We start from the raw sequence: 13,032 nt of genomic DNA, 5'->3' as shown, positions 1-13,032 counted from the left end.
TTTTATAGGGCAATATGTAGCAATAATATATAGTACCCTCTCCACCCATTTTCTTAAGCCTCCACAACTTCAGGAACAATAAAGTGTCTCTGTCATATTCCCCGTTGACTTAAAGTTCCATTAGTCTCACACCTACCTATAGTAAATTTCCATTAGTCCTACATCCAATGTTCAGTAATTCCCGAAAGTCCAACATCTGTGCAAAAAAGTCCCAATATAACTGGTTAAATGCCTTGGTCTATGACAGCGTATCATAAGCTATTGCCTAAATTTCTCTTTAAAACATGCCCTTGAATATGGAAGAGTGAGAATGAGCCATGGGATCTGAACATAAAAGATGTATTTTTATCCATGCATATAACTATAGGAAGGCTTACGTTTTTCCTTTTCTGTCTCCACACTTTCACTATCTGTGTCACTTGGAAGAGTCCATGGTTGACGTGAACCTTGGAGTTGTTCATACGATTCCTCCTATCAAAGGAACAAGAACAAGGTTATGCTACAGAACATAGAATTTTGGAGTTAAATGTATACACAAAATACATGATTTTTTTTTTTTTTTTGCTTGAATGACATCACTATTGCAGCACAGAGGAAGGAAAAATTATTTTTCATAAACGGCTTAGAATTGGTTAAAACCATAAAGGAAGTAATGCTCATCTCATCCAATCCCCCACCTCTCCCATTCCAATAATGCCCAAGTCTACCGCTGGTTTCTACTTCCTCTCCACACACAGGATAGGCCGCTCACCAACTGAGGCAGGCTACTGCTGTGGTTAATAGTTTTACATTGTACACACCCTTTCAGAGTAATCAGGTCATGTGCCCAAAATCAAAGAGACAGATTTATTATGCATTGTACTGGTACAGAAGGCAGGAAAAGTTGCAAACCTTTTGTGAGAATTGGATTCTTGCATGAAAATTTTTCACAGTCTGAACCAGATTTATAACCATTTACACCAGTTTACTGGCTTAATTTACAGTGTGCATGTGCACGGCCGAGCAGAGCGTGCACCGGTGGACCAGATTTAGGAGGTGGTTGGTGAAGGGAATATGAAGATTGGCATTGAAAATGGCAGCCTTTATAACCCTGCCCCGATATGTCTAACACTTTCCTTGCCAGGGCCTACAGAGTGAAGATCACGTGAGGGACCCAAGATGTTGACATATATGGGGGTGTTCACACTACTCCCACTGTCCACTCAGGGGGTTCTGTCCGAAACCCTGGGGAAACTGGACAAGGGATAGCTTGCCGGCGGTCAGCTTTAAAACCCATTCATTGGAATTGGTTTTTAAAGTTAACCACCAGTGTCCATAGGCAGCCTCTCCGCCTAGAAACCTTTTTTTTTTTTTTTTTTGCACGGACACAAACTCCTGCATGTATGACTTTGTGTCTATGCAAAAAATATGATTTCCAGGCGGAGAGGCTGCATATGGACACTGGCAGTTCAAATGAATGGGTTTTAAATCTGACCACCAGCAAACCGTCCCCTGTCCACTTTCCTGGGGTTTAGGACGGAAACCCCTGGGGCGGACAATGGCAGTAGTGAGAATGTCCCCTAAAAATCAATGTAAAGCCATATAAAAGTCAACAGAAAAGTGTCGGTGCGGACTATGTTGGTTCTACGTTGACATCCAAAATGGTTTATACATATTGACACCACAATGCAAACATCATAACAGATCTTAAATGCCAAGTAATGTAACTCCTGGTAGGGCAAATATATGAGGGTTTGTAAATATGTATATATGTGTGTTCAGACATTCTGAAATTGCAAATTGCTGGAAGACTTTCAAAAGTTTAGTGTAGATTTTTTTAAAAAAAATTCCAATAAAAAGAAAAAATACAATGGAGAGTGAGTTCGAGGCGGATAGAAAGATTTCCCTCAGGTAGCTCATGAGACAGTCTCGTGGCATTCAACCAAAGACTACAATGGAGGTGTAATAAAACACAAGTCTGAGCCAGGTAACATCTCACAGACGACAATTTGCATGTTTTAGGGCCTTGAAACATTTGCCTGTGTGTGTGTTCTGCAATCTTTAAATGAGATCTTGGCATATGCTCTAAAAAATAATTGCATTTACTTTATCTCAGCTGGAAGGCGCGGAGGAGTAGATCCAGGAATTCCACGTTTCAAACCCCAAGCTAATATGATATCTGCATTTTTATGCAAATCAAATTATAAATAAAAATGTTGCTGCTTCCTGTAGCGGAATGCAATCAGCTCCCAAGTGTTTTTGGATGGTCATGAAGATAAACTGAATCCCAAGTATGGAATAAGTAAGACATACAAGGTTCAGAGACTGTGGTTTATCAATGGGTTCTGGTTCACCGACAGGTCAGTAACTTTCATTCAAAGTTCTACCCATAATATAATTTTTATGCCTAATATACATATATAAATTATATTATATATAATCTATAAATTAAAATTTAAAAGGGAGACTCTAGTTAAAAAAAAGTTATGTCCCGTTCTCCGACTACCCAGGATTCAGTTGTCAGGTGCAGAGTTCATGCTTCAGATAAGCTCTAACCACTGGAGGAAAGACTTCAAAAATGTCCTGGTTACACAATATGGGTGGAAAAAACTGAACCTATAATCATTCAATACTGATCTAAAGGAAGGCAAAAATAAAACCATATGAGGTGGCTACCAAAGGGCCTCGAGTTACAAGAAAAACTCCTATCTGACCAAAAAATTGGCCTGGAATAAATCTAGTACAGACGGAATGAAATACTATAGGTTTCAAGAAAGTCAACTAGGCCCTTTTTACGGTAAAAATCATGTAATGAGTCATCCACCAAAAATCCTGTGGTAAAGAGCTAAAACTGAAAAACAGCCCAAGGTGCCTCCAAGATGATCACTTACTGCTTTATTGTAGGGAACATCTGCAAAAACAGCAACGTTTTGGCACAATTTTTTTCTTAAGCTGGAAGGATTGCGTGCCAAAAAGTTGCTGTTTTTAAACGGTTCACGGTGAGGATTATTGATCATATTGACTGGAACTTGGACTTTTTTATACTTTAGACTTCTTGGTTGGATTAAGGTGGAGTCCAGCCTTAATATAGCATGTCTGCCTTTCCATGCAGAGCTCCAAAGTGTTACTGGATCCCTTCTACATGGGAGTAGAAACCTTGTTGTTCTAGTAGCAGATGCACCCTTTTTGAGATTTAAGGTCCCTAGTTATAGATAGATCAGTAGACAGAGCTCTAGAATGACATCTGATATACTATATACATAGTACTTAGATCACTATCCTGCTATAGTAGCCCAGAACTAAGTAAACACATTGGTGATTTAGTAATAAAAATAAATCAGCTGATCAGTGCAGGGTCTGGGTGTTGAACCCCCTTTGTTCAGATACTGAGGATGTATCCTGTGGATAGGTAGATAAGTCATCAGTATCTAATACCCTTGGGTCTTGGACAATCCTTTTAGAAGTTATCAACTATCCACTACATAAGGCAGGGGTCCTCAAACTTTTTAAACAGTGGGCTGGAGGCAGAGCAGGTGGCACAGACATCGGGAGCGGTGCCCTCCAATAGGTAAAGTGAAGTGTGCTCCATGGCCTGGCCCGAGCTCCCCAGGAGCTTCATTATAAATGCACGCCTGCCGGCGTTGTCAGCAGGGCCAGACGGTAGTGCTTGGTGGGCCGCATGTGGCCCGCGGGCCGCAGTTTGAGGACCCCTAACATAAGGGATAACTGCTAGATCAGAGGGGTTCTTATCGCCGGTAACTCTGGATCTAAATGGCACATGATCCTATCACCAATTCTGCGGTGACCCCTTTCACTTACTCAAGGTTCACACCTGTGTTCATGTTGCTGTTCTTCAGGTCTGCTTGGGGACCCGAAAAACAATATCCAATCTGCTTAAAAAGCGGTTATCTGTGGAAACCAGCACACCCCATAGACTATAATGGGGTCCGCTGGGTTTCTGCCCAAAAAATTACAGAGAGAAGAGCCCTCCTTACAGGACTTTTCTCTCTGCATTTTTAAAGGGATCTTATCACACAAACGCTGAGTAACACGTCGGAATAGCCTTAGGAAAGGCTATTCTTCTCCTACCTTTCGTTGTCTTCTCCACGCCACCGTTCACCTAAAATCCTGTTTTTTGTCAGTATGCAAATAATTTCTCGCACAGCACTCGGGGCAGGCCCCAGCGCTCAAACAGGACTGGAGGCGACTCCAATGCTGCTCTGTACTCCATAGAACTACAGGAGTGTACTGCGCATGCTCATGTAAGCGGCCACTGAAAAAATGGCTCCCCGCATGTGAAGTCGCCTCTGCCCAAGCCCCGCTGGCAGAGCCGACTTGCGCATGTGTTAAATTTTGACCCACCGCGCAGCGAAAGAAGAAGGTGAAGAGGACATTGCTGATGAAGATGGAGGCAGCGCTGGAGAGAGTTCTCTTGCAGTATTGGCGACGTCCCCAGTGTTGCGAGAGAAATCATTTGCATACCGACAAAAAACGGGATTTCTGGCGAATGACGGCACAGAGAAAACAACGAGAGGTAGGAGAAGAATGGCCTTTCTTAAGGCTATTCTGACGTGTTACTCAGAAAAAAAAAGCGTTTGTATATTAGGATCCTTTTATGTAGATTCAGGAATGGAAACCCCGAATGGAGACCGGGCGCAGGTGTGAACCTAGCCTTTGGAAATGCCTATAAAAATTATTCTTCGATGGTCGCCTATAGCACCTTCAGTTTGTATTGCGATCAGTGAATAACATTTTATCTAAAATTTTGAATTTTTGCAAATGGAAACGTCGAACATTTTTTTGATTGTCAGTAGAGATGAGCGAACAGTAAAATGTTCGAGGTTCGATATTCGTTTCGAGTAGCCCCTCAATATTCGACTACTCGAATCGAATATCAAACCCTATTATAGTCTATGGGGGGAAAAATGTTCGTTTCAGGGGTAGGCAACATTCGATCAAATTATACTTACCAAGTCCACGAGTGAGGGTCGGGCTGGATCCTCCGAGAAGTCTTCTCCTTGCAGCGTCCCCGCGGCGTCTTCCAGCTCGTCATTCACTCTGCCAGGCATCGGGCCTGGGCAGAGCCGACTGCGCATGTCTGCACTACAAGCGGACATGCGCAGTTGAATCTGCCCAGGCCCGATGCCTGGCGGAGTGAATGAAGAGCCGGAAGACGCCGCGGGGAAGCTGCACGGAGAAGACTTCTAAAGGTAGGAGAAGAACCAGCGTTGATTGGCCGACTGTATAGCATTCGGCCAATCAATGCTGGTTCTGCATTGAACTTTTACATTCGAATAGCGAGTGGTACTCGATCGAGTACAAGTATTTCGAAGACCGTAGTATTCGATCGAACACCTACTCGATCGAGTACTACTCGCTAATCTCTAATTGTTAGTAAAACACCATCTACCTTATATATGTCTGCACTGATAGCATCTTTCATTGCAATAATCTTATGGCATTACTGTCCTTCCAATGTAAATGTAACATCTATACCATACCTTTTCTATACTATTTTTATATAATAAATGGAGATGAGCGAGTACTGTTCGGATCAGCCGATCCGAACAGCACGCCCGCATAGAAATGAATGGACGTAGCCGGCACGCGGGGGGTTAAGCGGCCGCCGCCATCAAAGCGGAAGTACCAGGTGCATCCATTCATTTCTATGGTGCGTGCTGTTCGGATCGGCTGATCCGAACAGTACTCGCTCATCTCTAATAATAAACTATATAATTATAGATTTAGTAACATTAATTTTCAAAACCTCAAATGCTTTTTGCTGTATGTTACTAATTCAGTAACCCAAAGTTACAGGCAACTTGTCCTGCCAGACACTAAATGGTTAAACTGTACGCTTTGGCTGTAATGTCATTGTCTTTCCATTTGAGACAGTTATAGCTACCAGATTTGTCATGTCCAATAAGTCACCCTGTATACAAACTGCAAGCATCATTTCCCTCCTAACAGGTTGCCCAGGTGGAAATGCTTTAGCAATGCAATCATTTTCAATAAGACAAGCGCGGCTCTCCAGCTCTGCCAGTACGGACATCATTCAGTATGCACAGACAAATATAAAACCTTGCAGCCCATAGCTGTATGTGTCAGGGCAAAATGAATCCTATTAGTGTTGACATTTCCTCCCAGTTAGAGAGCAGCCCCAAGGTTAAAGGGTCCTTCGTGCTTTAATCTTCTGTCTAATTTCCAAGTCTGTTTTATAACAGCTAGACTATTATTTAAAGTCAGCCATACACACAAGATATCCATCTCACCCAAGTATACACATTGTGAGAAAGTGAAAGGCAGAGTGCTGGAGTCCAGGTATAGGAGTCCAGGTATATCAGTCCAAGGTTTCTGGCCTATGTGTAGTCCAGGGCGGATCTGGAGTAGGCCTCAGCCCAGGTGTAGATCCTTGGCTCATTACTGACCCATAAAAGGCTGCAGAGCCGACAGTTCATGGCAGTTCCATGATGTGAAGGAGGTGTATGGTTCTGTCCTGTAACCCTGAATCTGGTGACACAATATTGCGCCTGTTAGGTTCGTGTGGCTGGTAGTAAGCCACATGTATAGTTAGGTTATCCATTCTGTTTAGTTAGTAGCTCAGACGAGCAGGTGTTTATTTTGTTTTAGTCTGAAGTTAAAGCTGTATTTTATTTTGTTTATGTTATGCCTGAAGTTAGGGTTTATTTATTTTTCTATTATTTTTCTATTTTTTCTAAATAAATCAGTTTGCTGCATTTTGTGTCCCTGTCGTAACTGTTTGGGTCCATACTAGTTCTTCTACCGAGCTAACTTCCCCACAACAACATGCACATTTAGCTTGGCCGAGCAGTGCATGTGTACTGAGAGAGGGAAGAAAGAAAGTTTATCTCCGCAGGAACAAAAAAACTGGACCCGATCCTTATCTTCCCTGACATATACTATAGAGGAAGAGTGAGGAACACTCCACACACAATTGCACTAAAGGTTATGATCTCTTTAGAGCAATGGAACAGCCACTGTTCAGCACCAATACTGTATTCTCAGAAGGGTATTTATCAATCCAATTAAATCCATTTCTGGCATAAAAAATAGCAAAGTTTTTTGCAAGTCACATTTATGTATCTCCTAAAAAAACATAGCACATCCTACTCCAGCACACACTGGCTTAAAAGAGAACCAAATCCTTTGCATCCTTCAGTATGTGTCACTCCCAGATTACCTGTTCCAACCAAGGACCGTCCGTCTGATAATAGAAAGCCTAATAAGCATATCAGGCACTGAACTTACAGCATCAATTACTCAGGAATGGTGGGGCCTAGAGAAAACATTCCAACTGCACCAGAATCAGTGACGCACTAACTATTAAGGGATGCAAGGAGATTGAGTTATTGGAGGTGTTGAAAGGTCCTCTGATATAAGAGTCATTATAGGCCATCCCCTAAATTTTCAATGTTTCCATAAAATGAGTGTACAATACCAGTCTCAGGTCTGTATGTGAATGTTTCTGGAAGTTATCAAAACTACAGATTCTGTACATAACTAGTGTTCATGAGAGCAGAAGTTTTTGACTAGACAACTGGACAAAAAATTAAAGATGGCTCCTCACATGGTGTTTGGTGTGGACGTATGAATACCAGTTCTTTGGCATGAGTTATAGTTAATCTGCTGGGTCAAGGCCAACCTGCCTGCCTCCCCACCTTATTCCATTCACTTTACTCAATGCATCATTTTTGGGCCAGAAAACTTGTGTACTTTAATAAGTTCCCCCCATTTTTTAAAAATGTAATAGGATATTATAGACATATTCAACATTTGCATAGGTCAGCACTTCATGTTTATATGTTGTAAGTTTCCCAGGTGTATGTGAACAGAAAACCGAGACACAATGTAAAGAAAGACAAGATTCCAAGTATCTCGTATAGAAGCAAAGGAACCAAAAACAACCATTTATCTGAAACAGGGAAAAACGATACAATTGTGCATAATAAGCAGCAAAGCTTACCTCCACAACACTGTTTCGATGAGAAGCAATTCCCGAAGTGTCTACAGGAACCTGGACGGGAACTCCCGATAGTGTACTAGAAGTCCACCCAACTTGGCTTTTAACAGTTACAGATCTACTCCTATGTCCAGGAGAGATTCCTTCTTTGTTTCCCTGATTACTTGGAGTAAGGGGTCGGTTCACTATGCTGTTTGGAGTTCCCGGTCTGGCCAATGGAGTCACAGGTGTTTGAAGTCTACTGGACTGTGAATTTGGAGTCTGAGGTCTACTGTTTGTTGGATTTGAACCATGAGTTCTGCTATTACTTAGAGGAGGTGACTTGTTCCCTTGAAGATGGAGTTGTAAGTTTTTTGCTGTTTGGTTTGGCACTTGTGGTTTTGTATTTTGCACATTCGAAGCATGGTAACTTCCTTGATGGTCACTTCCAGCGTTGCCAGCTCCTTGTTGGTTTGCTGGGTTTCGTGACATACTTGCTTCAGCCATGAGTGCCAAGTCTTTTTCTATATCTGCAACATCCAAAGGAAATTGACTTGCTTTATAGAAGCAGTGAAAATGGTTTGAAATTACTATTTTTATTTCTATTTCCTTTTCTGTCACTTTTAAACTTTGTATTTCTCACAGACTGTGTCTTTGTTGTCTGTGCCACAAACCTCTGAGGTCTGGTGAAGAATGAACTTTCTGGTGGTATTGTTTTTTAAAAAATACTAAACGCACCATTTTAGTCTATAAAAGTAGTCAATAACCTAATTGACAACATGTGATGTTAAACAATACAGTATTTGAAGTCTACAATCCTAGTTTCCGAATTCAGAAATACATACCAGATACATGGTGCCAAACCATTAGACTTAAGTTATATTATCTAGGACCTTGAAAGAGAGCGGACTTTAACAAGACATTGTTGTACGCTATGGTAACATTATATAACAGGATAAATAAGAACATTCGTAAAACATTCCGTTACTTGTTCAGAAATGTAACAATTTTCTCACTTTTTGCCTTTGCTAACAAAAGACAAGACACTAATTTTCCTCCCACGATTTTTTTTACGAAGAAGAATCAATTTTTAGGCGAGCTTACAAATTACAGAAAAAGAAAGTAACAACCAATAAAAATTTGAGTAGACAAGTCCTTTAATAATATATAAGCCATTTACTGGTTCAATCTTAAGAAGTTATAGTAATATCTAGTAAATGTATTTATGTACAGTAATGTTTCTTGAAAATTGGATCATTGTGGTTGAAACTGGTTTTGAACTGTCTAGACTGGGTTGTGGAGACTGAGGAATACTCTTATTTTCACTCTAAACCCCTGCAAGGAGCTTTAGACCTTGATACATGAGGATCCCTTGAGAGTGGTGCTCAGAATGGTCACCAGTAGAGATGAGCGAACAGTAAAATATTCGAGATTCGATATTCGTTTCGAGTAGCCCCTCAATATTCGACTACTATTATATTTTATGGGGGGAAAATGCTCGTTTCAGGGGTAGGCAACGTTCGATCAAATTATACTTACCAAGTCCACGAGTGAGGGTCGGGCTGGATCCTCTGAGAAGTCTTCTCCGTGCAGTGTCCCCGCGGCATCTTCTGGCTCTGAATTCACTCTGCCAGGCATCGGGCCTGGGCAGAGCCGACTGCGCATGTCCGCACTACAAGCGGGCATGCGCAATCAGCTCTGCCCAGGCCCAATGCCTGGCAGAGAGAATTCAGAGCCGGAATACGCCGCGGGGAAGCTGCACGGAGAAGACTTCTAAAGGTAGGAGAAGAACCAGCATCGATTGGCCGACTGTATAGAATTCGGCCAATCAATGCTAGTTCTGCATCAAACTTTTCCATTCAAACAGCGAGTGGTACTCGATCGAGTACCAGTATTTCGAATACCGTAGTATTTGATCGAATACCTACTCGATCGAGTACTACTCGCTCATCTCTAGTCACCAGTTATCAAACAGATACATCAAAAATGACCAAATGCATATAAAAACCAACAAAACGAGTCGTGAAATGTGAGACAAGTGAAAAGACATCAGGTACAGAGCAGAAACATCAACACTAGAAATGGATCAGAAGCTGGAATTAAAAACAGACACACGAATACTGAGATCTTGGCTAGAACTTCGCCCAGGTCACCACCAGGATATCTGCTCAGTAGTCAGATATTGTATCCAAGGATGAAAGCAGCAGCATAGTCAAGAATACAAGTACAAGTACCATAAACAAGGCATAGTTAACTTTGTAACTGGTAAAATAGGGATGTGCAAGTCCTACCCTGGGACTAATCTGGCCCTGCACCACCCAGCCCAGCCCCTAAGCCTACTGCACCTGCCTATTTTGGGAAGGGAGTTCATTAGACAAGCCCCTTTGTGCCAAGGACTTGTCTGACCTGTCCAGAACCATTACTGAAAATTAGGGACTACCCCAGTAAATTTGAGAAGTTTTTAGCTATGACATTATCTGGAATAGGGCGACTTGAGGCAAGGTCCACAAGAACAACAGGTGGATAGAAGCATCCTATTAAGAACTGCTGAGTGAACTGTAGACTGACACCCAAGCCACGAATGAGAGAACTACCTATCTTTATTTAGAAGACCTTGATGCGGACCTCAGGAACAGAAGCAAGAAGAAATAACCACTGTTACTGCGGCAGGGTGTGTTTTATCCATCAGAAATAGGATGACAAAAGACAATGAGAAAAAGATGAAGGCTTGAAGCCATCAGGATCAATGACATCCCACCATTGATGTAAGCAGCATGTTAGTTGCTTAGTAATGTGGAACAATTGCCAAGAGGCTGCCGGAGCATGGGGCGGTGCGGGAAGTAATAAGTATAAGTACAAACCGCGTTGCCTGCAAATGTTACAATTTCATAGTTGTCTTGTACTTATCTCATGTAAAGCACTTCCTAGATGTTAAGGCTGGGCGATTAGGATCTAGATCAAAACCACCGTTAATTGAACATTTTACCTTGACTATGCATACAAAAATTATTGTTTTAGCACGACACCCCCTTTTTTACATGCCATGCTCCCTGTATATATGCCAAGCCATGTCATTGAATTTTGTTTTTGGTTATTCATGTATCAGCCATTCTGATTGGACAGCCAACGGTTAGTCACCTATCCTTTAGCCAGTGGCAATGGGACGCTCGGTTCACGCCTGCGTTTGGGTTTCTGTTCTTCGGGTCAAACAGAATGGGGAACGGAATCCCCGATGTGACATCAGCCTTAGAAAGGATGGGATGAATGCAAATTATTTGAAATAATCAATCTGATCAAGTTCACGTCAATTAATTGAGCTGATTTGGTTTTTGCAATTAACAGTTCAGCCCTAATAGCCCTAATGTCTACCTTTCATCTCAGCTGTAGTTTTTTTTAGATATGTATGTTATGAAATGAGTGGTTTTTCCCATTATGGTATCACATAGTGATATAATGTCTATCCTATATGTGCCAGTCAAGGGTTTTCTAGCATGTTCCAACATTGTATCGGATTGGTTTACTGAGAAATAATGTATGTCTGAGCTAAGTTAAGGATGGATACATCTGTACGCTGTGTACTATACAGAGGTTACTGAATTGCCTTATGTTAGTTCTTCCTCATTCCATCCTGTACCGTATTCAATGCATTTGTGATAAGCGCTACAGTTGTGGTGATAAGGACGACGTGCCAAGAATAATTTTCAAGCTCGTGTGATAAATCTGAAGACAGATGGAACGGATTTCCATTGGTCCAAAACAATCAGTGTAAAAGCAAAAATGACTGCTTAATCTGTTAAACTTGTGGTTAGATAGGCTGGCCTAACTTCAAATGCATGGCCGCCTTACAGAACTCTACAAACAAGATCTATAAAAAGACATGAAGGAAGGAAAATACAGAAATCAAAGCCCTGAATGTAATAACAGTTGTGTTCTGAACGGAATATTCTATTACTACTTAAAATACATGGGTTAGGGCAAAAGTTAAGGTCGGCATTGTACATTCAAAAGGGACTTGTGGATCTAATTTGCTGTTAAGGTAAAAGATAGTTACAATAAAACATGGCAATATTTGATTTAACCTTCTCACGTGAAACAAAAATTATTTAATCGTTCTATGACATACAGACCTATGAATAGAGATGAGCGAACACTGTTTGGATCAGCCGATCCGAACAGCACGCTCCCATAGAAATGAACGGAAGCACCTGTGACGCCGGCCGGCCGCCGGCAAAAGTCAGCGTCACAGGTGCTTCCATTCATTTCTATGGGAGCGTGCTGTTCGGATCGGCTGATCCGAACAGTGTTCGCTCATCTCTACCTATGAATGTTCTTCAATAACTACAAATTATGTTTTTAAGTAATACAACATAAATTTTTAGCAGAATTTTTCCTTTAATACCACAATTACTACGGTGTATATTGTCCTACTATACAAACTGTACAATACCATTAACCACTTCCGGACCGCCCATAGACTATAAACGTCCAGATAGTGGTTGCCTTGTTCTGACAGGACATGCTGGTACGTCCAGTCAGAACACAGCAGCTGCACAAAATCGTGCAGCTACTGAAGCTGGGAGCCGGCTGTAACTTCAGCCGAAGCTCCCAGAGAGAAGGCAGGGAAGGTTTATTCCCTTCCCTGCCTTCTCGATATACACAGCTATGGGAATCGCCATGATGCGGCCGCCCTCTGACCCAGCGGTCACATGATCCGCCGGTGTCAGAGTCTTACAAGAGCTGCTGGGTCCTACAGGACCTAGATCAGCTCTGTAAGTGTAAAGAACAGTGCAGTCCATGGTAAGTACAAGCAGGGCACTTTGTTTTTCAGCATCCTGCTTCCCGCCTTCCATTGTATTCAATGGAATTTGGCTGAATCCACCTCAGAACGCTGCTCGTATTCAAATATATGAAATGGCGATGAAGCGTCATTCACTATATAGTGATGGCACCGAGGAACTGCAACTCCACTCTTATTACTTGAGCAGGAGCAGATCACAGATCAATTACTGATATGCATAGGTCATTAATATGAAACATGCATTATGGGCCAGATAACCCCTTTAAGGCCAGGGTCCCATATGGTTTGCCAGTGG

At 41.9% G+C, this 13,032-nt stretch overlaps 1 protein-coding gene across 1 annotated transcript in view; it reads right to left on the bottom strand.

Moving 5' to 3' along the window:
• Nucleotides 1-13,032, bottom strand: part of C4H8orf34 (chromosome 4 C8orf34 homolog) — a 227,376-nt gene that overhangs the window by 33,159 nt on the left and 181,185 nt on the right. Inside the window, exons 12-13 of the mRNA XM_075270419.1 lie at nucleotides 7,964-8,469; nucleotides 378-471 (exon numbers count right to left, since the gene is read on the bottom strand). Of these exons, the coding sequence (XP_075126520.1) occupies nucleotides 378-471; nucleotides 7,964-8,469 (600 nt within the window). The remainder of the gene's footprint in view (nucleotides 1-377; nucleotides 472-7,963; nucleotides 8,470-13,032) is intronic.

This window comes from Leptodactylus fuscus, chromosome 4, assembly GCF_031893055.1.
Source record: "Leptodactylus fuscus isolate aLepFus1 chromosome 4, aLepFus1.hap2, whole genome shotgun sequence".
NCBI lineage: Eukaryota > Metazoa > Chordata > Amphibia > Anura > Leptodactylidae > Leptodactylus > Leptodactylus fuscus.
This window is presented reverse-complemented; position numbering and strand designations above follow the sequence as displayed.